The sequence below is a fragment of the Sphaeramia orbicularis genome, chromosome 14 (assembly GCF_902148855.1).
Source record: "Sphaeramia orbicularis chromosome 14, fSphaOr1.1, whole genome shotgun sequence".
NCBI lineage: Eukaryota > Metazoa > Chordata > Actinopteri > Kurtiformes > Apogonidae > Sphaeramia > Sphaeramia orbicularis.
The window spans coordinates 17,354,301-17,380,729 of NC_043970.1; the positions used below are offsets into that span (position 1 = coordinate 17,354,301).

The 26,429-nt window shown below is 36.6% G+C and overlaps 1 protein-coding gene across 3 annotated transcripts in view; it reads left to right on the top strand.

Annotated features, from left to right (window-relative positions):
• The first annotated feature begins 1,550 nt into the window (after positions 1-1,550).
• The window catches only part of gtf2ird1 (GTF2I repeat domain containing 1), a 56,332-nt gene continuing 31,453 nt past the window's right edge, over positions 1,551-26,429 (top strand). For 2 of the 3 annotated variants that reach the window (XM_030154382.1, XM_030154385.1), the window contains exons 1-9: positions 1,552-1,856; positions 9,598-9,730; positions 11,275-11,416; positions 12,994-13,170; positions 13,326-13,509; positions 17,109-17,425; positions 19,102-19,197; positions 19,748-19,831; positions 21,597-21,780. In XM_030154382.1, the coding sequence (XP_030010242.1) occupies positions 9,605-9,730; positions 11,275-11,416; positions 12,994-13,170; positions 13,326-13,509; positions 17,109-17,425; positions 19,102-19,197; positions 19,748-19,831; positions 21,597-21,780 (1,310 nt within the window). In that variant the 5' untranslated portion in view covers positions 1,552-1,856; positions 9,598-9,604. Of the gene's footprint in view, positions 1,857-9,597; positions 9,731-11,274; positions 11,417-12,993; positions 13,171-13,325; positions 13,510-17,108; positions 17,426-19,101; positions 19,198-19,747; positions 19,832-21,596; positions 21,781-26,429 lie in introns of all 3 variants that reach the window. The other variant, XM_030154383.1, reaches the window with a different exon arrangement.

The following is a 26,429-nucleotide window of genomic DNA, read 5'->3' on the forward strand; positions in this document are numbered from 1 at the left end:
GCAAGGGCTGGTGGTGTTTTATTTCACACTCTTTTCATGCTCATATCCCTCTTGTATGTTTGGTTTTTTGAGACAGCAGTTACATGAATTTTCTGTAAAGCTGATTTAAAGTGGTGTCAGATCCCCCCCCCCCCTTTTTTTTTTTTTTTTTTTTTTTTAAAGTCTGGTTTTGGAAATTCAGCCAGATACCATAACCATTTAGCCGTTCCATAGCCACACACTCACACACTGGATAAAATAAACAATGTTTTGAATATCACACACTCATCCAAGGTGAATATTAGCCATTAAGATGAGCTGATGTCATCCTTAAACCAACAGCCAAAAGAAAACACAGCATTCCCTTTATGTGGAAATAGGGCCAAGTTTCTGGTTCATCCAGACGGTGCATGTTTATCTACAATTACTGAGTCTCTAACCTCCAGATATATTTCTTTCACTTCCTTGTCTTGGTAAATGTCAGGCTCTTTTTTTGCTAGAGGGAAGACTGGTTATGCTGGTGACATTGGTTATGAAGGAAGGAATGAGGAAAAAGTACAGTTTATCTGAACAAATCTAGTTTTGGCACACGGTGAAAATCACTTGAAGATGTCGGGTGCTGGGAAATAACTAGTTACTGATTAGAATATTAGTGATTATGTCTGTATATGACTTTTTCAGGCATAAACGGAACACATTTGTGTTTTGTTTTGAGCTTTCAAATCTATCTATTACAATCTTAAGTCGATATACAGAGGATTTAAAAAAATAAATAACAGTGATACACTGGTAAGTGCTGAATACTGTTGTGAGGCTTATACTACCAGGTTTACATGGATGCATTTGGAACAAAATATACTATTTCCCATAAAGATAGAATAATCCTGCTTTTGGACACATTTCTCTTATTATTCCTGTTTATACACTTAAGTAATCACCTTTGACATGATGCAATAATTATATACTGAGTCCCTGGTACACTATACTATCAAGAATAAATCACTTTGTCAAAATGATTTCATGAGAAGAGGTAAAAATATTATATTACAACTTCATGCACAACAGTGTGGAAAGTGATCAAATGTATAGGGAGTAGTTACATTTCAGTATCCTTCCAAACAATGGATAAATAAGTAGTATATCACAAACTACACAGATTATAATGAGATGATGTATTTTTCACTTCCTTTCCTTTAGGTTCTGAACTTCATCCTAGATATTAAACAGATATTTTAGGCAATCACATCACAAAAACACTGATCTGTTTAAGACACACAGTCCATGTATGAACACTTTCTGTACAGTCAAAATAGACATAATTTGGATAGTGTATGATTATTACAGTAAACAATTTATGCAGGGGATGAGGCTTTTCCAAATGCAAATCTGACAGTGAGAAGTTGCAGTCATCTGGCAGACACTGATTTAACAGACGCATTTCTAATATACTAGGAAATCATGATTGCAATATTTTTCTTTAAATGACCATTTTGCTCACTGGGGGGTTTTCCAGAGGTTCCTCCGTTAATCCTATATGTAAATCGCAGCCAATAGATGCTGTTGTTGAGTTGGGCTGGGATTAGCAGGAGGCGAATGAGTTTCAATTTTACTGGATTACAGAACAAAGAAAGGGGAAAGGGACACCCTGCTCTGTTAAGGGAAAAAAGAGAAATAAACTGAGAATAAAATACACAAATAATAGACAAAAAGCCGTGCGGTCGGGATCAACATTGTGATGTTCCGGATTACGATGTTTTAGCGGACGGTACGGCTACATTGTGGATGGGAATTGTGAGCGTTTCTGATGGATTAAAACGGGGGAATAAACCTATTCCGGGATTGACAGCAGCAACAAGGCTATTTAATCGCTAATTAAGGTGAGATTTGGATGCCTCTTTATTCATTTGTGAACAGTTGTATAGTATTGTTGTATTGAGCGTGTTGCTTTTTGTGGTGGTACATTTAGAAATTACAGATTACAAACCTAATTTCTGGACTGGGGGAGGAGATGAAAGCAAAGTGCTAACGCTAGCTAGCAAGACGGCTAACGCAGGGGAGCTAACGAGTTTAAGCTAGCTAGTTAGCCATTTTTACGTTATTATGATACCGTTAGCTAATTAGCCAGCGTTGATTAGTTAGACATACTAACTATCGCTTAAACCATAGTGTTGGTTAGCAGTTAACTACACCTACAAGGAAACCTCCCGGTAACCTTGCGAGTGAGTGCTAGCCTATTTTATGACCGGAATACAGCGTCTCTGCTAAATTATCCCCCCATATGTTGCTATATTCACAGACTATAAGGTTACCCAGCTAATATAACAAAGCAACTAGCTAATTTAGCAAGTGTAAACGAGAAAGGAAGCAACAGTGAACTTCAGCAGCAGAAATTATACGGCAGACAGTTCATTTCTACCTCTTTACAGTAACTATATGTCATTGTAGTGAATGTAAACACTAACGCCGAGCTACTAATTGGCTGTAATAAGGAATTACATTGAGACAGGAAACGGCACGGCTGATGTTATTTGTCAGTTTAACATAACATCTGATATTATTAGATGAAAAGTAATATGAACTTGGATAACGCCAACACAGTGTCAGACGTTGGGCTTGTAAAACCAGACAATGTTAAAGTGCTGTGTTCTAGCTCTCTACCTTCCGCTGTCTGGTTACACTTCGAGAAAACTTTAAAAACAGCTGACAGGAAAAACTGTGTTCGCTGTGATTTTAATGCAGATGTTTTGCTATTGGCTAAAATTCTAGATTTGTCTTACATGTCTTGCTATTTGGAGCTTAACCTCCGATAATAATGGTAAGATACGTTCAATTATCGTGTCATTTTTGCCTCTAAAGCATATGGACTGCATCTCGCTTAGCTATAGATAGTATTAAAGCTGCATTATATTATACTAGTTGTAATGTCCTTGCTTTGGTGGTGCACCACTGTTTGAATTTTTTAGAAGAAACCCTTAATTGTTTGCCAGACTGAATTCACAACACAACCTAAATCTTTGAAACTATCACAACTTAGATTCATTCTTTTATCTGTTACACAAAATGCCTAAGTTTTATAGGTTAACAAAACTAAAGCAAAGTTGCAGAATTCAAAATATTTACAACATTTCAGGGTGAAAAAAAAGTTTCTCTTTCAGCACTGTCCCAAACAGAGTACTCTGTCTTTTCTTCCTAGCTTGGCAAATAAAATCTACCACAAAAAAGGCTCCCATAATTATCCAACCCAAAAGAAATCAACATAAATGGTGGACGTGCCATGTGTCCTTATAGACAAGACAAGAATGCAACTTTCCATTTCACCTTTTTTCACACAATAAACAAAGCGTCCCCATTTGGCATTGACTTAAAGTATTGTATAGTTATTCTTGTAAGTTAGTATTTTTTGTTCAATACTATATAGAATGGACTATTATTGTATCTGCATGAGATCATCACGCTCCCAGCCTCTACAGAGTAACCTGTTCTTGAAAATTAATGACAAAGCATTAATATAAAACAAAGAGTTTAACACCTTAACCCAGAGATGACTATGGAAGATGTTATAGTTTAATGTCTTTTCAGTAAGTCTTTGAACAAACAGCTTAACAGTTGAATTCCACATCCAAAGCATTTGACATGTATGTCTTGTATTTGGTTTTTACCATCACATATCTTCACTAATGGCTGAGGCTGAAGTAAATTTATGGACTACAGCGAGACACATAGGCGCTCATAAAAGCTTATTTCCTCAGAACAGAGCTTCACTTTATTTGTTGCAGCCATGTATAATATCCTGTGGTTTGAAGCTTTTTCTCTTCGGTCCAACTTTTCTAAGCAGTTCTTCATGCGATGCAAACTCATTTTTTATTCCAACAACAATTCCCAACACATGAAGCTCAGTTTGTTTGATTGGTTAGCAAACACAAGCGGCGGGTTTCTTCTGTAAAGTAGCAGATGATGCAGTGTCAACAAAGCTATGCCATGTTGATGTTCATATAAATGAAGGCTCTATGTAAATGTGTGATTATATATTATACTGCATGGCTGATTTCAGTAGACAAGATCATGGCAAAGTAGCTGCTTAGTTGTGATTTTTCATCTTTTGACATGGTTTTGTAACTGCAAAGCCTACGAAAAAAACTGAACATTCGCATGTGACTTGTAACTCACTTCTTCAATTACAGCATTCCCAAAAGGTCATGGTCTCAGGCAGAGGGCGTAAACAAAGGGATAGGTTTGTTGTTTCCTATAATGACAACATTAATAGTGACTGACATACCACACCCTGGCTTACAGTAAGCTGCTGTAGTTCTGTCAAAACAGCAGTTGTAATTACCTTTTCCACATTAATCGTCAGCTTTTGTTGAGTAATTGAATTGCCCTATGTCCAACTAAAAGGGAAATGCTGATGAAATAATTTACAGTTATTGGAGACAGAAGATGTTTTCGAGGGATAGACAGTGATGAAACACAAAGGGAAGAATATGACAAATAATGTATGTTATGCTGTAATGAACCACTGAAAAACAGCCTTCATTTACCTTTAACATGCCTATGTCAGCTGTCACTTGTTTTGTCTGATTCAACATCTTTTGAGGATGGAGTGGACACCTACCGGCTGCCCTTGAGTGACATCCTCAGAAACTTCTGTCCAATTCATTGCTTCTGATAGGGTCGTAGAACTTAATAGGCCCTTTTACACAGCCCATTAAAGGTGTGACATTTTGATGATGTTTAACTTATTATGTGTGATACATTGTGTAAAAACACTACTTGTTATGTAATAACATGCTATAGTACATCGTCACTTCATTATCTAATAACACCCACCTTTTTTTGATACTCTGTCATGTCATAATAACAAAACATCTGAATATAGGCTAAATTTCCTGCATCTAGTAATAAATTATTATATTGCTATTATGTTGATTACAAACTCTGTCTAGAGGCGATTATGGAAAAGTCAGCTTTTGACATGAAGTCCCAGAGTTTGGCTATATTTCTAAGATTAGAGTTCAAAGCTAAGATCCGAATCTAATAATTGAGAGTTTTAAATTTACATTGTTGCACCCATAAAGACACATACAGATGAACATGTCCATTTTGGTTGATCATTACATAATTTACAGCATTATTACTTGCTCATCAAAAAGAAGTGCAACACAAATTTGTTATCATCATCACAATATGCATTAAATCCTTACAAAATTCTGTTTTATTTTTAGTGGCATTACAGTATTAGAAAATGTTGTTATTACAAGGTGAAGAGTAAATATTACATTTTTGGGAGTAAGGACAATGCAGTGTTTTCAGATTATGTGTTGTTAAATGCTCCTTGGGGGGATTTAAACATCTGTGAAGATACGCTACAGGAATCATGATGCTTATCCCTGCAGCTGAGTTCACAGTCTAGAAGAATCAACACCATGGAGCTTTTGAAGATGTTTTGATAGCACGATGATGCCATCGTAACACAGATTAAATTGATGTTCCTGTTTAATTTGTCATCTCTGCAGTGTATCCTGTTGAATTGATCTCTTGGTGTGGCAGTGTGTCATGGAGGGGGTGGGGGGGGGTGTGTGTGTGCGCAGATCAACTGGTTTCTGTCCTACTTATTCAATAAGAAGGCCTACTCAGTGTAGAAAAAAATCCCTTCACGCACTGATCTTCCGATAACCTCAAAAAAGGTGCAGTGTTGCGTACAATTTTTACCCCCGTATTGTTTTTGTATTTCCGGTGTTTTCGCACATGTGCACTACCTGGGTACATTTGGTACAACATGCAGTGTGCTGGATTTACACCCGTATTATTTTTACCCCCATTAACTGTGTAATTTTGAATATCCAAATAAAGTGAAAGTTACTGTAGTAAATGATAAATAAACAGGGTAAATTCAGTACGACAGGTGTCACTACCGGATGTTTACATCGAAAAGAATGCATGTCCGACGATTTGGAGCATGTGCTAATTCTTAGGGGGTAAAAAAAAATACAGGGGTAAAAATTGTACAGCAGCATGGAGCGCACACAGCTTCCTATTGAAAATAGTTGGCCTATTATGTATTATACATGTGTATAATAAGTCTAATGAGACTGTGAGGATTTTTTTGTATCAAATGTATGGTGTGGTGGCAAGGATTTTTCTGTGGTGCAGCGCCAAGGCAAAACTTTACCAGCAAAAACACTGTATGTAAGATGACCTTGTTTTAACCAGAACAATATAGAAGTCGACCTCCAGCTACAAATACAATAGCGTAAAGGACATTTGAGTGTTATTAGGCAAATAGAAATGTGGGGCAAGCATCAAGCACAGTTATAAATGGAAGAAAGGTTGCATAAGGGGGGTACTTTGACACACATAATACATATGTCAGGATTTGAAAACCATATGTACAGCTGGTGCAAAGGACAATATGAATACAGACTTACTCCAACATGTAACAGGTGTAACACTTAGCATACCTTACAGCCCACCAGAGCATTCATCTGTGAAATAAAATTAATGTTCCACATTGAAGGAGGAAACAGCTTTGTTGACAAAAGACCTGTCTGTCAATGAATGTCTTCTTCCTTCTTAGATCACTAATCTTTCATAGACTTACTACAGTCACTGAGCATATTTAAATGCACTACATGGAAGCTGCATTGGTTTAGACACTCTGAAAGTCTATGGGTGTGAATCACAAAGAAAATCCAACAAAACCAAAATGTTTTTCTTTTATGTCATGGGTGTCAAACTCATTTTAGTTCAGGGGCCACATTGAGCCCAATATGATCTAAAGTGTGCCAGACCAGTAAAATAATAACATCAAAAAAAGTCCAATTACATCATGAAAATGTTTACGTCTACAGACTTTTCCTAAAAATATGAATAACATGAACAACCTGAAATGTCTTAAGAAAAATATTAGTGCAATTATTGCAGTTTCAACACCTCTGTTTATCATTTACATATATGAATTGGAACTTACAGATCACAGTGGAATTACAAATACACAGAACATTTAGTAACAAGCAGAGTATTTGCCTGTTCATATTTGTTCAGATTATTCACATTTTTTGTGAAAGGGTAATTTGTAAATGCTAACATTTGCATGTAATTGTACTTTTTTTACACCAAAACAAAGACAAATATTTGGAGTTATTATTTATATGTTATTATGATAATAATTTACTGGTCTGACCCACTTGAGATCAAATCGGTCTGATGTGAAACCTGATCTAAAAAGATTTTGACACCCTTGATTTTAATCATCTTCAGTGAAATTTTTGCATTTTACAAACACATTCCAGATTGGACCTTTTGGTGGACCGGTTTTGGCCATAGACCATATATTTGACCCCTTTTTTTTTTTACATGGTTTGACAAAAGCAAGCATTCAGTGGTATCACAAATGTGCATATTAACTTAATCTGCCAATGTAGGGTCTCTGTCTTTGGTTATGAATATGTTCAATAAAAGGGGTGGTGTTGGTACTAGATGACCAATCACAAGCATGGATAGGCTCACTACGATTTAAACACATAAAAAGAATTAAAAAATGCAATAAAAATTTCTGGAGCCATAACATGGAATGAAAACTAACAACAAATTAATGTGCATCACTGTCAGTGAAATGCAAGCCTTTTATTCCCTTTTTTTATCCATACAAGGTCTAAAGGAGTGTCTAGGAGAACTGGTCAGTCTGCACTAAAAGCTCTCATCCACTGTCTGAAGGTGGTTATGTGTGTAGGTTAAGTTATCATGGTCATTTATTCATGCCATTCAGTGGTGGCCTTTCCTGTCTTAATGGAGTAAAGAGAAAGAACACACTCCTTTTGTTTCCCTTGTATTTGCCATTACTACCTCATATATTCGTCCCCTTACATATATGAAAAGTTTCGGTGTTTTTATGAATTCATTGGACATATTCCTACACACAAAGCCTCCATTCCTTGTGTGCTGCTGCAGCTCATTTTTCCTTTTAGTTTGACTGATACTGACCTGCACTAACTTCAGTCAGAACTATATATATATAAAAAAGTGGTTTTGCAGGCCACTAAGACTACCTGACCAAAATGTAGCTGTTTGTTGTGGGGGAAGGTTTCACACCTAGAGTTTTGGTTTGGATAAAAATTATGCTAAATACTGAAACTGAATAAACTAAACAGCGGAAACCTCCAAGAAGTAGTAAAAAAAAAAAAAAAAAAACTGAAATTGAGTCCAAAGTGATAATGAAATGATAAATCCAGTGGAAAATGCAGAGCTTATAACCTAGCTGTTGATGTTGTGTTATTTTATGTTGAACTAAAGAAAACCAAAGCGATAGCAGAAGTGAAGCGATACCATTCCTTGGAAGCAGCTGACATGGTGTTATCGTGAGCCTGTGCTTATCCCACCTTTCGCCTCCTCACGACTTCCTTTGCCTTTTGAATATGTGAGGGAAGGAGGCCATCTATTTCGAGGCCATAATAATTTAGGAGGGGGCTAATGTTTGCCGTGGCCTCAGGGGAGGCAGATTTAGATGGCCAACAGACTTGGCACGTTTAGACTGGTTGCAGCTGAACCCCACTGCACCCACCCACCCATCCACCCACCCGGCCTGGCCTCCTCTTTCTCTCCCTGCTTCTGTCTATGTGTCTCTACCTCTCTGTCCTCTCTCTATTGAGTCAGTGGTTTGGGCTTGCCAGAGGCTAGTATAATGGTTCCCAGTGTCTGGAGAGATTAGAGGCCAGAGCTGCATTGTTCAAATGCCCCGAGATTAGTTTCCAAGGAGACGGGTTTCAGTTGCCATGCGAACATAGTGCCTGGCTTTAGCCAAGCAGTTTTTCTTTAACAATCCCTATCTGTTTGTGTCCTTACTTTCATTTACATCATCCATCTTGTTGTCTGTTGATTTCAGGTGGAGCTTTTGTCTGAAGAAAGTTTAAGTATCTACTGTATGATACTATATCTACAATGGTGGTGGAAACATCTGAACTTGTCTCAATGATCTTAAGATCATGCAAAGAAGAAATACAAGAATACACATATGACATTTTCTGACTGACAAAGCCACGCCGCATGTCACTGATTTCATGCATTTAATGAAGCACTGTTTGCAGACATTTATATAGACATTAATCTTTATTTTCTAGATTAATCAATTAATAATTTCATGAATAAAATTGTTAAAAATGGCAGTGTTTCCCAAAGGCCAAGGTGAGGTCCTCAGATATCATTATTGCTCCACAAACTAAACATGTGTTTTATTACCAGAGTAGGAAGAAAACACTGAACTACACATTTTAGAAGCTGAAATCAGAGATTTTTTTTCTTTAACAGAGACTCAAAGTTGATTAATTCATTGTCAAAGCTGATTAATTTATAACTGACAACTATTTGATATGTTGTAGCTCCACTTTAAATTGCACGAATCTATTTCAAGGGTATTAGACTTATAATGCGTGCTTAATTACAGGTCGGAGAAATCATCTCCCCACCCTCGTCTTTAATAGGCAAGCAATACTCTGAATAGACACTGATCATTTGCTTAATGTTAAAGCAAATAATTTCAGACTGCTTTGAATACAGCTCATTCCTTCATATGTTCATGTATTCATGCGTGCTTCCTGTGTAAACTGTTCATGTGTCTGATTCCAGCAGAGGCATGGCTCAGATGAGGAAGCTGACATGTGACGGCATCAGGACGAACTCCCGGGTGGAGACACAGGCCCCACTAGTGTCTGCCAGGCAGGAGATCCTCACCAGCCTGGTGTCTGCCCTCGACTCTGTGGTACGGTATCAACCTGAGAAGAAGCCTGAGTTATACCAACAACAATTTAGTTTAAAACCTAATTAAAGCATAGTTTAACATCTAGCACCAAACTTTAAATTAGTTAGGCCTAAACCTCTAAACCCTGGTTGTGTTTAACTTTGTATTTTAACATAATTTATCATCCTGATGCAGTACAAAACTGCTGTCTTTTTTTTATCTGTTGTTATTTGCTCATATTGCTCCATCTGTTTTTTTCTCAAAGGAAGAGAAATTAAAACAGGTACAGAAAAGCGCAGTGTTTAAAGAGATCCAGAGCAGCTCAAACTTAACCTTTCCCTCTTTCCTAGTAGTTTCTGTGAGGCATGTGCATTTATTTATTGTTCAGTAAATGTGGATTTATTAGAATGGAATAGAATAGAATAGAATAGAATAGAATAGAATAGAATAGAATAGAATAGAATAGAATCTTTGTTGTCATTGTAACACTAGTAGGGTTAATATATAATTGAGGGACTTTTGAAATCCATGGGATATATCTCACATCCATCTTTATTAAAGGTAAAAAAAAAAAAAACTAATGTTTTTTTTATGTTCATTATGATCATGTCTTTAAAATTCCATAATTATTTAATTACTGAAGCAATCACTTATTAATGAATGATTAATAAATAATTAATACATTTCTAGGTATACTGAAACGTCAACTAAATAATCATCTGAATTTAATAATAACCACCCTCTAATTAGCTAAACAGTAATAAAATTAGCGTATTCAAAAATTGTTTTGATTGTGTTCTTTTTATTAAGTTGAGATAGTCATGACAGAGATTTCTTTTTTGGCAATATGTCAAATTTTATAAACCAATAAATTGTATCTGTGTCCAAGAAATCACTTTCAACTGAGTTACCCATTACAAAAACACCTCTCAAGGAAGTGTGTTAATTCTAAATCACATGACCTGCTCCATACAATGTCATTTCCTCCTGAAGAAAACACTGGCAAAACTCTAAGATATGTTCTTTCTCCTCTTTCGTAGTTATTTAATATAAAGTACTGTGTGAGTCAAGTGTGTATTTATCGCACTCTTATGTCAGTGTTAATATCTTTATAAATAACTTTCAATTTCAATTTTACTCAGTTGTATATATGAAATTTAGAAGAATCTTTCTGTAAAAATGCCATGTGGTGTTATGGTTATGTTGATTTTTAGCCCTGAAAACAGCAAAAATGTCAACTATACCTGTCAACTATGTTACCCAGTAAAGATAACTCAAAAAGTCCCCCAATTATATATTGACGCAGTATACTAGACACTTTTTTAAATTCTCTGCACAGAACTCTGCTCAAAATTAATGTTTTTAATTGAAACTCAGTTTTGCTGACTATGACAAGGACAATTTTAACCTTTGTTAGACCCAGTCTGAGTGTACTGTATTGGTAATTCCATTTCCATGTCAGGAGAATAAGAATGCAGTCCTTTTAGTATGGTCATTTTTCTTTCAACTTGTCTTCCATGGAGCTTGTGGTAATGACTTTCTGCTTGTATCCTGGTGTTTTGCAGTGCATGGCGATGTCCAAGCTCAATGCTGAGGTGGCGTGTGTCACCGTGCACGAGGACAGTGTGATTGCTGTCGGCACAGAGAAAGGCAGAGTGTTCCTCAATTCCAGGAGGGAAATCCAAACAGACTTCTACAAGTTTTGCCGTATGTTGGGCTCCTCAGTGAAATCACAGACAGTGATGTTTTATGTTATTGAATCTTAAAGAGCATTAATCAATGTCATTATAAGTGAATTTCATATGCAGTAATGTGCTTGTGTCAGGCTTATCCCAGTAAGACTTCCCAGTTTTGCGACAGTGCAAATGCAAATCATCAAAACTGTGATAACTGCAGCAGTTTGCAGTTTTCCTTTGACATAAAATAATCTAGCTGACAGAGCACTTGCAGTTTCACACATTTTGCCTCTTGTCAGTTACAGTGATAAACTTGTAAACTGTCTTGTCACATCTCGTACGATAAAACAAGTTGTCTTATGTGTGGTTTTTGCAATTTTTCATGTTTCTGAAAGTAAAAATTAAGATTTTACTTTGCTCTTGACTAATGGTAGTTAACTTCAAAGTTTGAGATTAATCAACAGTCATGTTATAGAACTTTAATAAATCAACAGAAAAAGAAAATCTCAAAATACACTCTTATAGTCCTTATTGCAAGCCCTTTTCATTCAGCCCTCATTGTATGTAGACAAAATAGTGAACATGGGTGTAAGCTGAGCCCTATTTTAGGAATCAGTGTCAGAACATGAGCAGGTGCTCCTGATTTTGAACTTGAGCATCAAGTTAATCCAGCGAATAATGTTCTCAGACTCCCCAATGTTTCCCCACTAATAACACCCTTTTAGAGAGTTATGACCTCCCATTACACGGTTTAATTTTTGTCAGTCACTGTACACAAGTTCAAATGAGTTTTCCAACCCTTGCAGGGAGCACAAACCTTTCCTTGCTGTGTTTGGTAAAGAAATGTTGTTTATGTTTTCAGGTTTTTGGCCTTCAACTAAAATGGATTAGTTGAATTTTAATTGAGCTACTGTTTCCACTCACCGTATTTCTCCAAATAGTGACTGTGCCTTTATCTAGCTCAGCTGCAGAATATAACTGGGCTGTATTTTATGTTAGTGGAGGGCTTTTATTTCTAATTCTCACTGTTTGATAAGTATAATTGGTCATGTTTCAGTACAGAGCCTCATTTTGTTCCACTCCTATATGTACTGTTGAGGTTACAGCACTACACTGTTAATACAAACTCAAAAACTTCCTTTTATACTTAAAATTAAAAGCCGTCTAGCTTTTCAGTTTAAAGAAACCTTAAATATCTTCTTAAATTAGATTTTTCAGAAACATTGTCATTGACCTTTAGGGTTCTCATACAGTACTTGAAATTGTAGTGCAAAGTATACAAAATATAGTTTGGCTGAGGTGTAAACTCACACATACGTATAACACTTTGGAAAAACAAAGGGCTGAAAATAACACGATTCTATTGAAGTGATCATCATATATTTAGTAGACTATTATTTTTATTACAGGAAGTATAAAAATTAAGATTTATCTCAAATCATTAAAAAAATATTATAAGGGACTGTTTTTAAGAGGTGGTATATTTTCTATATGGTGTATTTGTAGGTGTATTATTTTCTCTCTATCATCACAGTAGATATTTTCAAAGACGGGGACATACTTATGTATGTGCTATCATCTGACAGACACTGTCTTATTTGACTTTAGGAGTACCATGTCTACAATCTCTGAGCGCTGCAAACGCCCATACCAAAGACCAGGAAGGTGATCTCAGCAAAGTCAGTAAAGATGCTGAGCACGGGAAAGCCAGAGCTCCATCAGATGCCCAATCCAACATCTTTGTACTGAGGAAGATGGTGGAGGAAGTCTTCACTGTACTTTACAGTAAGGAGTCTCATGAATTATTAGCCCTATTTATCTTCTAAACGTATATCCTAACTGCCCCTCTTAGTATTTTCATTGCACATATTGAGTGTTTGTTTTTAATTCTTTTACACCGTGCTATGTAACATGCTCACACTGCCACATGCAATATTCAGGTGAGGCTGTGGGAAAGAGCAGCCTGGTCCCTGTGCCTTATGAGTGGATCCAGAAGGACGCCAGCTGTGTGGTGGCTCATGGGTTGCCTGAGGGAGTAACCCTGAAGAAGCCTTCTGAGTACGACACCAAGACACTGATGAAAATTCTGGAGCAGAGCCACCGCATCCAGTTCACAGTCAAAAGGTCAGTCTGTTTTGTCTGGGTCTTCATCTTCTGTTTGCAATAACAGACTGCTGTTTGATACATAAAACTGGCTGTTTCACATCAAATTATTCCGTTAGACAGTGTGGCGGTTGAGTTAATGCTTTACAGAGATACAGTACACACTTGCGCTTGGCTTAAAGCCTCATCTGTAGCTGGTTATTAGCAAGCAGGCTTTGGGCAAAAATAGTGTCTCGGGTTACATTTGAACAGAAAGGGCTGGTAATATTTAACAGAATCGATTGAAGAGTTAGGAAAAAAGGGCAGCTACAGTGAGAATAAAGTAGGAACAGAAAGCCTGTTACTAATATTTCAATTTAGGATACTTATATGATTTCCAAAGTCTCTCAAAGATCATAGTACTTGACTGTCTATTATAAAATCTTCGAGTAGACAAAGAATACACAAATGATCAGCAACACACGGTCACACTTTACAAGGAATTTCTCTAGGACTCAAATAATGCACAGAATCACAGTTCAAAGACAGTGGCTCAGTTTTACCTCACAGGAAGAAGGTTCTAGGTTTGATTTCGGTTCAGACCAAGGATCGTATGGTCTCTTCATGCTGCACAGGTTTTTTCCAAATACCACTTCCCCTTCCATCAAATCTAGTATGCTAGGTTAACTGTCCTGTTAGTACCCTTGAATGAGGTACTGGCTTGGAACTGGAGTTGCCCACCAGGCAATGCTCAGTGGTAACCCACCAAGTGTACCACCTAATGTTTATTTAAGAGAATGTGTGACTAAAAAGAAAGGTATTAAGTTTAGAACACAATGTTGATCAAGACCAGAACCAGGAGGCAAACTGGATGAATCACCAGTAAACATGTTCAAAACACACTTAAGTAATGCAGGAAATGACACAAAACCATGTCAAAGTGAAGTGGTCTAGTGTGACAGCTGTTTTCTAACACAAAAACAAAACAAAAGAAATGATGAGCATGGATTGTCTTTTACAGGAGTTGATGTTAAATTTTGTAAGTAAATCAGAAACATGCTTGCTTGTATTACAGCTCAGCAGGTACATGTTTGTGCTTGAAGTTTGTTGCAAATAACTGAAAAACTTGTGCGCATTTATTCTTATAGAAACTATTACTGTCCTCACCATACAAATCATCATGAGACTGGGCTGAGCAAAGCTTTTGTGCACATGACACCAGAGGAGTTTCTGCTCTCATTAGCCATCATTCACTTCTGCCATCATTGCCAGTCAAAGCACATTTCGGGACTTGGACATCGCAGGCAGGTTCAGATATTCAGCTTGATAGACATCTCTCATGAATCTGTGATACGTCAGTGAATGGGTCAGATTGGGTTTTTATAGGTTCCAAATAGTGGTCAGTGCGTACAGGAGCGACTACCTTTGATCTGGTACTTTTGATCTCTGAAATTTGTGAAGTACAAAACCAGAGTTAAAATCTTATCCTTTAAATTTAGGATTAGAGTAAATATTAAATCTAGCAGACTTTACCGAGGCCATGATACTCCTTTGACTCATACACAGGATTCCTTCCTAACATTAAGAACAAGACATGCTCTCTACTGATTATATGTCTGTGTAATAGCTCCTGCGTAGTCAAGTCAACCGCTGTGTCAAATGAGCAAATTAACTGTGACTTCATATTTACAACTGTATAACAATAGGGCAGAGAGATATTTTAAACAGTTTTCCAAGCCTGGCTGGCAATATATACAGTCTCTCAAGTTAAGTAAACATTAAACTTAAGCTGCTGAACTTATAAACCAGTGGTAACAAGGGCAGAAGAAGTGAAATTCATCATCCAGTGCTTTTACAATTTGGTGCGTACGCTGAGCTTAAAGGCAGATTGACTATCTTAATACTTTACATTGTTTTGTGGAAAGAGCTTCGGCGTGATTGTCTTGTGACTTCTGCAGACAGATACACTTTATTAATTATAGATTTTCATGGAGGCTTATTTCACTAACCTTTTACTGGCTTCCAAGAAAAAAAGCATAGATTCTCACTGCGTTCTCATTAAATTACTAAAAGGTTATTTAAGTTTGATTTAAGCCGATTCTGTAAAAAAGCACAAGAGCTGCCCTTGCCCACAACTAACTGGGGATTTCCTGTCTCTGCCACTTTCTAATGAAGTGTAATGTGATTAAGCTATAATGCAACAGCACTGTCCAGCAGTTTTTTGGCCACATACTCAAATGTATAAAAGCCTTTTTACACAGGATAAAATGTGAGAAGAGAGAGTGAATTCTGATGAGGAGTTTAAATAGCAAAGAAAAAGCCCCAGGAACACACAATCATCTCAAATAAACTTATCGAAATTAAGACTAACCTGGGGTGCATAAGACGTTGTCTTTGAGGCTGTAAGTTGACGTACTTTGTAGGTAAGACCTCTGCGACCTTTCAGACCCCACGAAATGGGGACTTAGTATTACAAACCAAAGATTTTCTAGGATAAACTAAAGAGAAATGGAACCACTGATTTAAAAGAATTGTATTAATAAGCTAAGAGATGCTTAGTCCTGTTTGTGCAGCGCTCTGAAAAGATTTGCTTTGTTGGTTAAGATCATTAATTACAAAGCAAAAATGAAAACTACAGCTTAAGTATGTCAATAGCCCCCTGGTAGCTAGTTGCAAAAGCCAGTCCCATGGGTTTTAGTAAAAGGGTTGTGGACTAGACAAACAATTCTCTTGATTTTGTGTTTTCTTCTTTTTCGGGTATATTTTCTTCAGTCTGTTGTGTGTTATTTGATGATACAAAAGCAGGTGATTGACAATCACAATGATTAGTTGCTGCTCTTTTTTATAAGAGACCAGTGTAAAATAAATAATTTAAATAAATAAAGCAGATTAAGCACAGACAGAGGTTGCATAATACATTTTTACAAATATGATTGCAAATAGTACACCCTTACTCAAAATAATACTTAAAATAAACAAAAGAACTTAGCTTCATGCCTTGTGATATGGCAACATGTCCGCGGTGTACCCCACCTTTACTCAATGGTGGCTGTGATACGATCCAGCACCCCCATGACCCTCTTGAGGATTAAGCAGTCTGTAAAGTAAATGAATGGATGAATGAATGAACTTCACTTCGTATTCTTTGGTAACATATTCCATTTGTATTTCTAATAAGCGCTTTCCAAGTTCTGTGTGAGTAAAGTACTGTAAAGTACAATATATCTTGACTGTCTTATAAACTTTTAAGTAAATGCATAGCTTATTAAAAGCACACTCATTAAAAATGTTATAATAGACAATATTTAATTTACTAATGCATTGGACAAAAGTATTTAATAATCACTGAACAGGAGACTTTTTGCCCTCAGTGTCCCTTTTCTAACTTATTATTGAATTATTACAGATTCCTGTGGTGTGTTTTGGATAAATATGTGGACTGTGTGGCACCTTGAAACACTTGAAAAACTTGCCTTTTCTGGCCTCCATCTCTGACACTGTTGTTTTTAATTCTGGAGTTGTGAAATTCTTTTACCTTAATGCTTTAGAGGGGGTGCTTATCTCTCCTTGGTACATCTGGAAAAGACTTAGCAGGATTTGCAGACTGTGCTTATGTCTTGAGATTTTGTCTCTGTGTGCAGGCCAGCAGACGATGTGCCTCGGGAAACCAAATCCAGCACAGATGTCAATCACACCTCTTCCACCGCCACAATGACGCCAAGCAGCCACAGCCAAGGGAAGACTGCTGCTCAGGTCGCCACACCATCAAGTCAAGCCACGTCCAGCAACTCTGTCCTGTCCAACTTCCTGTACGGCATGCCCATGTCATCCAAACCCCATCCAGACGGCAAGCTGGACTTCAAACCCATGTCACTCCTCAACATGAGCAAGGACAGGATGGGTAACTGGGCTGCAGGAGGAGACAAGAACATGTCCACCAAGGACTGTATAAACAATGGTTAGCCTGCAACTACACAGATGGAAACAATACAACTGGATAGTGTATTTTATTTATACTGCTGTGTTGGCCAGATCAGGTTAAATAAATCATATATACAGTGCAGTACAGTTTACCCACAAATACTAATTTAGCAGCAAGCAGCAAATCTTTTAATCTTTAAAGTAATGTATAATGGATAAAACAACTTCATCATTATTCCAACATAAACCCTGCCAGGATGATGCAGGACTGTTCATGTTTATCCTGCAGAGGTTTACATCACAATCATGGCCTGTCCCACTTAATACAACAGCCATTCACTAAAGAAATCAATAATTCAACAAAAAATATATAAACAATGTGAAATAAATTGATTTATGTGTAAACTATTCAATTGCTTCCTTTAGATTCTTTTGTTGAATCTCTTTCTAAGAATGGCCTGTTACAGAGAAATAAAAGACTATAGAATACAGGTATTGCCCAAACACAATCAAGAATTCATTTTAACAATATATTTTGATTGTACAATAAGAGACACCCATTAATATTTTCTCATCTGTAATCTATAATACACCTAAAAATTGAGAAAAAATATAATTCTAATTGTTGATTGTGATTAAAAACACTGATGCGATCTTTTGGTCAGATTGCACACTTCTACCTAGAAATGTGTCACTTTTGCAGCTGGCTTTAAAGCATTGCAACACTTTTTGTTTTACCCAGAGCAGTGCTTTGTTTCAATTGTGCATGTATCTCTAAAGAAATGATTTGGCAAGCTGCCAGAAGAAGTCGGGTGCAAACACTTTTGTCTGAATTTCTCAACTAGATACTGTCCTTTGAAACTGCAGAAAAGACCTTGACACAAGAGTTTGGTTCTTTATCGTGGTACATTGCAGCCAGTTGAATAACTTCCGCGGGACATTTCAAAGGCTGCTGCTGTTTGTCTTCCTTGTTGATTATAAAGACCGTTCAATGTTGTTTTATTTTGGGAGTTACTGTTAAATTTCATATCAAGATTTAAATTTTCACCTCAAATGTGTATTTTCTCAGAATATCAGTTATCGGTTTACTTTATTACTAATAATCAGTATTGGCTCTGAAATGAGAAAAAAGCAAAACATGTTGGTCAGCTTCTGATATCAGGGTGTCTGCTAATCCATAAAATGTCATACATTTAATTGTTCTAAATTAAGGCCTTAACTCTTCTTAAAATTGATAAGTAAACCTTAAGTCTGACACTCAAATGTCTCAGAAATTCCACTGACATAATATATGACATTTCTATATTTACTTGGAAACATTTGTAAAGAATTTCTAATATGTGTTTAGTATTTTAGCATAATGGAGAAGAGAATGAGTGGAGCCATCAACCAATATTCATGGGTGGAGGGGTTCAGCTTTAATGTCAGTAGTAGAAACATTAGTCATGTTGAAATGTAAATGTAATATTACCTGGATTGAAACATGGTTTAGACTAGTTCAAGGGAATAACTATGAGGAATGTTGTATCACTATTTTTGTGAATGTAGTTCTTCAAATTGATCAAAGACACCTTGAAAAATGTCTTAAAAAGTCATAGATTTGGCTTCCACAAACCCACAGATACCCTGGATATGGAGCAAAAGTTTTTTTAACTGAAGTGAAAGTGACTTGAACTGATTATAAATGTGTACCACTGTTTTTGCTGTTTTTAGATGAAGCATCCAGGTTAACAGGAGAGCAGGGTCAGAGCCCTCCTGGCATCCACATCTCCAAGAGGCTACTCTTCTCCATAGTGCATGAAAAATCAGGTGGGCTTCAGTGAGAGTGTTGCACCATTTTAAACGCATAATAAAAAGGTGTAAAGTATGTGATGTATTTGATTTAGACATTTAAAACAGCTGTTATTTTTAGGAACTGGGGTTTTTAAAGGCATTTTCAACACATTGTTATGCAGCTCTTTAAACAGTAGCTTCTTTGTATTTAAGAATTAAAAAAAAAAAAAAACACTACTCATATTGTCCAAGGGTAACATTCTGTACATTTTGCTTCACCTTCTCTGCTTTATAACTCCTTGGGCTTCCAGGTTCATATGGTCGCAAAGCATTATTGACTAAACTAAAGCTAACTAAACTAACACTTCACCATTAAGGGCTAAGCTACTGAGGTCTCAACAGTAATCCAATAAGAAGATTGTACTTCTCCCAAGTTGACATGAAGTAGATGGAGAAGATTTATTCCTGATCTTTAACACAATGAAACCAAGCTCTTTTGAATATTTAAGCTCCAGTAAACAAAGAGAAAAGACAAAAGGGCACAAAGTTCTGACAGGCAATGATTCTTTTTCTTCTTTTCTTGCAGAAAAATGGGACTCTTTCATTCGGGAAACTGAAGACATAAACACGTTGAGAGAATGTGTTCAGATCTTGTTCAACAGCAGATACGGTGAGTAAATACACTAGTCAACATTTGCTAGGGATCAGGACTATAACTTCGCTATATTCGGGGGTGTAATTCTGGAAACTTGACAGTTTATTTTCCCAGTGGAGTACAGCCTGCGGATGCGGATGGTGGCCATACACATTACTGACATCACACCGTATGTGTTTCAGAACATTCTGAGTGGTTTCAGTGAGAACAAAATTGGAAGAGTAATTGTTGTGAACTCTAATTTCTAGGGTTGTATCACCCTTTTGCTGAAAGTGCAATAAAAATGTATGTTTTTTTACCTTTTGGTCCATTTTTCTTTACATGACTAGCCAAAGTACACACATAATATATGAAGTCACCCAAAATATTATACAACATCAATTATTGTGCAAATATAAAACTGATCCCTAGCAAATGTTGACTAGTATATATCATATAGGTTCCCATGTAAAGCAGAATCTAATTGTTCATGTAGACTTGCATGTCTATGGATGGTGATAGATTGGGGTCAGTGCTTTGTTTTGAGTATTTTTACCACTGTAAGCTGTGAATGTATAAAAACATCTCAGCCAGAACATAATACACCTCATTGCAAGTTCATGTCTTTAAATATTTGCATTGTCTTGAAACTTATCCAGATGCAATGAAGTACACTAAAACAGTGCCTATACCACAAGAACTACTGATTACTAGGGGTGTGACGATACACTCAGCTCAGGAGACTAGACAATTCACGATATTGGCTTTCCGAGATGAGATGATATTTCACATTACTTTTAAGAAAACTAAAATGACAAAACATATGACTGGACAAACAGACTTTTTTATTTAACAGTTACAAAACAATGTAGGTACATTTTGAAATGTTTTACAACTTGCATCCATGCATGACCTAAGCATGACCTTTTAACTGTTGAACTACTTTCCACAAATGAAATTAAATATTTATTCTTTTTGAAGTGCAAACAATATGTGCTAAATTATAAAATGGCCTAATATCAGCTGCAATGAAAACGCTGATGTCTCTCATTATTGCCATGGCTCTGGCATTGACCCTTGGAGTCAAAGGTGTCTGTCAGTGTTGTGTGGCCTTTAGCCCTTTTAACCACAGGTGCAGTAGTTTTAGAGGTGAGCTGTGGTGGTTCTGTATGTGTCTTTGTATAGTGATTGTGTTAACCTCGGTGTACGGTACTGTTGTCTTACAGTGTGTGTGTGTGTGTGTGTGTGTGTGTGGGGGGGGGGGGGGGGGGTACCTCACCTACCTCCTTAGAGGTAGACAGCTTTTCATTTAAATGAGAAATATCATCATGATTTACAGGTTACAGTCCTCAGTGACATAATATACTTAGTATGTAAAGTATTTTTAGTCTTTTATGTACAAATTCCAGGTATGTGTACAGCAGACTGAATACATTAGTTTATCATCTTCCTCCTATGCAGTGGAAATCATGTATCCCAAAATGTGATTTTGATGTTTGGATAAATTTAAGGAGCCCAATAAACTAATAATACTTCAATGATAATGCTTAGATTTTGTTTAGTAAAGTTTTAAAGGCCCAACTTTGACTTTAATTAGAGTATTAACAGTATCCACCCTGTCTATTAAATAACCATAGCACAGATTGCTAAAGCCTCATGAAGTCCAATTTTTCATTTAGGTGGAATTATCCTGACTTGTTCACTATTTTTCTTTTGTAAACTACTGTTTGTAGAGTAAGGCATGAAGTTAAATTAAACACCTTTGTACATTACATTATATTTTCTCTGTTCGTGTCTCCAGCTGAGGCTCTGGGTCTGGATCACATGGTGCCTGTTCCCTACCGCAAGATAGCGTGTGACCCTGGAGCCGTGGAGATCATCGGCATCCCGGACCAGATCCCCTTCAAGAGACCCTGCACCTACGGTGTTCCTAAGCTCAAACGCATCCTGGACGAGCGCCATGGAATTCGCTTCATAGTAAAACGGTATGTAGTTTATAATCTATAGTCAAATGAAGTTAGCTAATTTGCTGTTAAAAGATAATTAAAGTGTAAGGCTGGTCAAAACATCTGGTGAAAACATCACATGACATTTTTCTCAGGTAGAATTACAGTCCATTATCTGAATCATTACAACCTATGTTATTACAGCCAAACTATAACAAGTTTATCCTACATTTTCCATGTGTTTCTGCAGGACTTAGGCTCTGGATGGATAGTTTTATTACCCCGCCCCCCCCCGAATGGGAGGCAAGGGGTATTGTTTTTGGTTCGGTTTGTTTGTTTGTTTGTTTGTTTTTTTGTTTCTTTCTTTATTTCTTTGTTTGTGCAGCAAAACTATTGGTTGAATTCATACCACATTTGGTTTATAGATTGCCAGTAACCCAGAATAGATGTGATTACATTTTGGGAACAGCAGATCAAAGTTCAAATTATTTATGAATTTTTAAAATCTTCTTTCTTCTCCCATTTACTTATAATGGGCAAAATTTCAAATGTCTATAAAAACATCAATTTTGTTTCAGTTTACTTCACATATATAGAGGCAATTGATATGCTGACATCACCACACGCATAGACATGATGGCATCAGCTGGATTGATGCTAAAATAAGCTACAGTACGTGTGAAGGGCGGGGTTTGTTGTGCCTGGCACCACTTGTTTTTTTGTTCTGTTTTTTTAACTAGAAACTTAGCATTCTAACATTATTACTGTGTTTAAACAATAACTGGTAGAAACTCTGCCACAAAGCCTGCCATAGTCATTGTCTCACCAATTTCATAATCAACCAGAAATGTTTTATCTTTCTCATAGTCGCATAACAAATCTCTAATGTTGTGTTTTGCTCCATTGCTTCAGTAAAGCATCTGTGTAAAGCCAGGGTCACAGTACATCCAAGTTCTGGAGCCAGAGTCGTTCACTGAGTTATTTCTTCAGTTTAAATTCATCATTTTGTCATCAGCATTAAAGCAACACATTAAACGTTAAACCCTCAAGGACCTGCACAGCCCCTGGCAACCAAAAGCACATGCTTATTTAAAGCTTTTAATAACTCTTGAACCAATAATTCTCTCAATACATTGAAATAATTTTGGTGTAATGCAGTTTCTCAGCTTTTCCCTGGCATCAGATACAACCCATTAGGACTTTCAGAGACTCCATAGTTAACGTGAAAACATTGCCATGTACTGAAACATTGATAAAATTCAGTTAAATAAAACCCATGTAGTTTGATGAATGGCTTGTTACTATATTCAGTTGATGATGTATTTTATCTAAAAAGTCACTCTGTCTTCAATTTTCTCTGTTAAGATATAATAACCTTTGAAGTAACTTTGATTTTTTATAAATGTTTACATCATCAGTAAATTAGATATCAAAAAATATTGTAAAAAATAATAGACTAAATGGAAATAAATAAGTTAAAGGTTCACTGTAGAGACAAATCTGATCATCACCACAAAAACAGTTCTGGGTCTTTAAGGGTTATAATATGGAAAGATACAGTAAAAGTGTAAATTAACCCAAATACACTCTATAGCCTTTTAATATTGATGCTACAAACAAGCCATAAGGCAGGCTCTCTGTAAAATACTGTAATCATATTGGTACTTGGGTAAGTTAAAATAAATATTAGTAGATTAGAAAAGTTTGGACAGCACCATCATTTGTTTATTTAATCACAGGTTGCATCGATTCACATTAAAAGCAGATCTTATGACAAATTAAGATTGTCAGATGGTCTAGCCCCGGTCCTGCGCTGTAGCTTCTTACCTAAATGCATTTGGAGAATATATTGGAAGCACAGGCAGTGTTGTCTAATTAAATCAGTGTGCGCCCATCATCATTTACCCATTTACCCCCTTTTTTTCATATGTTTATCATCAAGCTTCATTCTACCAAAACAGTAATGCTCAGTTGGTGCCTGAAATATACTTCTGATAAGATAAGATCCATCCATGCCAGCCCATACCATCTGTCGGCTGAATGCCTCTTCTTCTGCACACTGTCCCTCTGACTGTTAAAACCATTTCCATTCAAGTCCCAAATGACTCTGCCTTGCCAGCATATTGCGCTAACGGCTGCTCTTCCATCCATTTGTGTAAGCTAATTTAAATGAGCCACCATGCCTTGTTTGAGATAGAACATCTTTTAGCGAATCCTGCAGGCAGCTCATTAGTTTAATACAATTAGGAAATGTGTTTAATTTAATATTACAGCACATTCCCATTGTCATTGAGAAATGATCCAGATGCAGGCCCTGCTGGTCTGCTTTTGTGTACAGTGTGCTTTTTTAAAGCAGTTTGATTTGGGGTTTAGATGTTTCCTGCATTTTAAAACTGATCATTAATTTTAATACAAACTCTAAGGTTGACTGTTTCCCCTGAACTATAAGTGTTGCTCACATTTAATACTGCAGCCCGGCCTTGAGTTATACCTAAATAGCATTAGATGTATAACATTTCAGTTTAATATCAAGCAAATAAATCTGCACTCATTGTTAAAATACAAATTAGAATGCCTTACACTGGGAACACACTTAATGACTCTCAGACCAGTTCTAAATGGAATTTGGATGAGACGACTGATCAGGCCCAGTTTGACAGAACTGGTCTGTTCCAGTCAAGATGAGTATTTCCTGTCACAGATCAAATCAAGAAGTGTGCGATGGGTAAAGATTCTGTCTTGTGTCTGGAGAGCCGGTCATTACCAGTCATTCTTACAAAGGATGGAAATTAGCCAAATGGGTATAACCTCTTGTATTTACATGTAAATGTTCATTAATACGAACTGTACCATTTTAAAAATAAATAAATCATTCATTCATTCATCTTTTAAAAATGTGTTCAAGAATTGCAACTGACGCTGTTTATCAATGTCATCCTTGCCAGACAAAGGATTGTTAGCATTCACAAGATGAGGACAGGTTCATGCAGGGTTCCCACGCGTCCTAGAAATCCTAGAAAACTTGGAAATTGTTTTTCAGTGATTTATTGAAAATATACCAATCATTTTAGAGGATGTGCATTAGAGAAAGAAAGAATGAAGATTGAAGTGGAGTTGGGAATTGCCCAGTTGAACACTGTAACTCCAGTTTGTGAGGCAAAGTGCTACACAGTAATCTGTGGGTGTGTTTGCATTATTCTGTGATACATTTTAGGGCTGCATGATACTGGAAAAAACTGACATTGTGATTTTTTTTAAACTCTGTGATATATATCGCAATATGAAATAGCTGAGTGGTGCCAAGGTAAATGGTCAGACGAAATAGTTGTGTTACCTCTTGCAACAATTGCAAGGCACTATCAACACAGAACACGTGCTTCAGTATCATATTTGTTGTAGCCAAAATAATTCCAAATATTCCCAACGTTGCTTTTTTTTTAGCACCAAGTCTTCGTTTTCAGTGATTTTCTCTTGTTTGTTGCTCATTTTTCAGTGTTGTTACCAACGACTCACTCCGTCTGCAGGGGCGTGGTCTGCTTCAGCAAACTGATTAAGAACAATTGCGATTGGTAGATCACTGAGCGTAGTGTATGTCAAATACCCTTCAAATTAGTTGAGAACACATTGAGTTCATTTGTGTCCTACATTGCTGGTCCTGCGATGTGACTATTGTGCACACGTACATCGTAATGACAATGCTCAAACGATATATTGTGCAGCTGTAATACATTTGTCATAATTATTTTTCGTAGATAAAGTATAGCCATAGTGTGCACATCAAATGCCTGAGTAATAAACATAGAAACAATCTGGGTAAATACAAGTTGCAACTGCAGAAAAGAACACTTCCAAAAAAAGAGGGGGACAGGGGAATGGATTAGTGTATGACGTGATGACTTGTCTCTGTAGCGGCTGAAAATCTCATGGAAAAGTCCTGGAAAATAATTTCAGGGAAAGAGTGGGAACCTTGTCATGGTGTGAAATAAATGGTAAAAACACAATTGAGTTGTGGCTGGAAAATGAACACCTGTACAACATTAGAGCATGTAAAATATTAGCTTAGAAGAGTGACCCTTTTTTCAGTAAATACATTGTTCTAAACTTCAGTCATCACAAAATCCTTGCTTAATTTCAGCCTCTGCACCAGGTTTCAGAGCAGAGCAAGTGAGTTGTATTTGACAGAATCTCAGCAGCTCTTTTTCATCTGAAAATACCAATGGGCACCCAGAATCTTTTTTCCTCTCATCCCAGTTAAACCACATTGTGCTGAATTTTTCCCCATTGAAGCCAAAATACTATCATGCATTGAAACTTAAATGCTGTTCCTAACCCATAAAGACCCAAAGATCCACTGGCAACCAGAATAATTTACTGCTCTAAACTGTTTAATACCTGTTGATCCACTAATCCTGTCAAACCATGTAAATAATTGGTGTAAAATGCAGTTTGTCATCTTTTCATGGTCATCAGATATGACCCATTTGAACATTCAGAGGCTCCATAGTGAACGTGGAAACATGGTCATCTTACAACATTGATTCACCAGTAAAACTCATGGAGTTGGATCAATGACAGTGGATGGAGACACTGGGTTTGTGTTCAGTTAAAGGTACAGATTACTTTCAGTTTTCTCTGTTCCTTTGGATTTACTTTGAGTTTTCATAAACATCTAAATTAAATATAGGAAA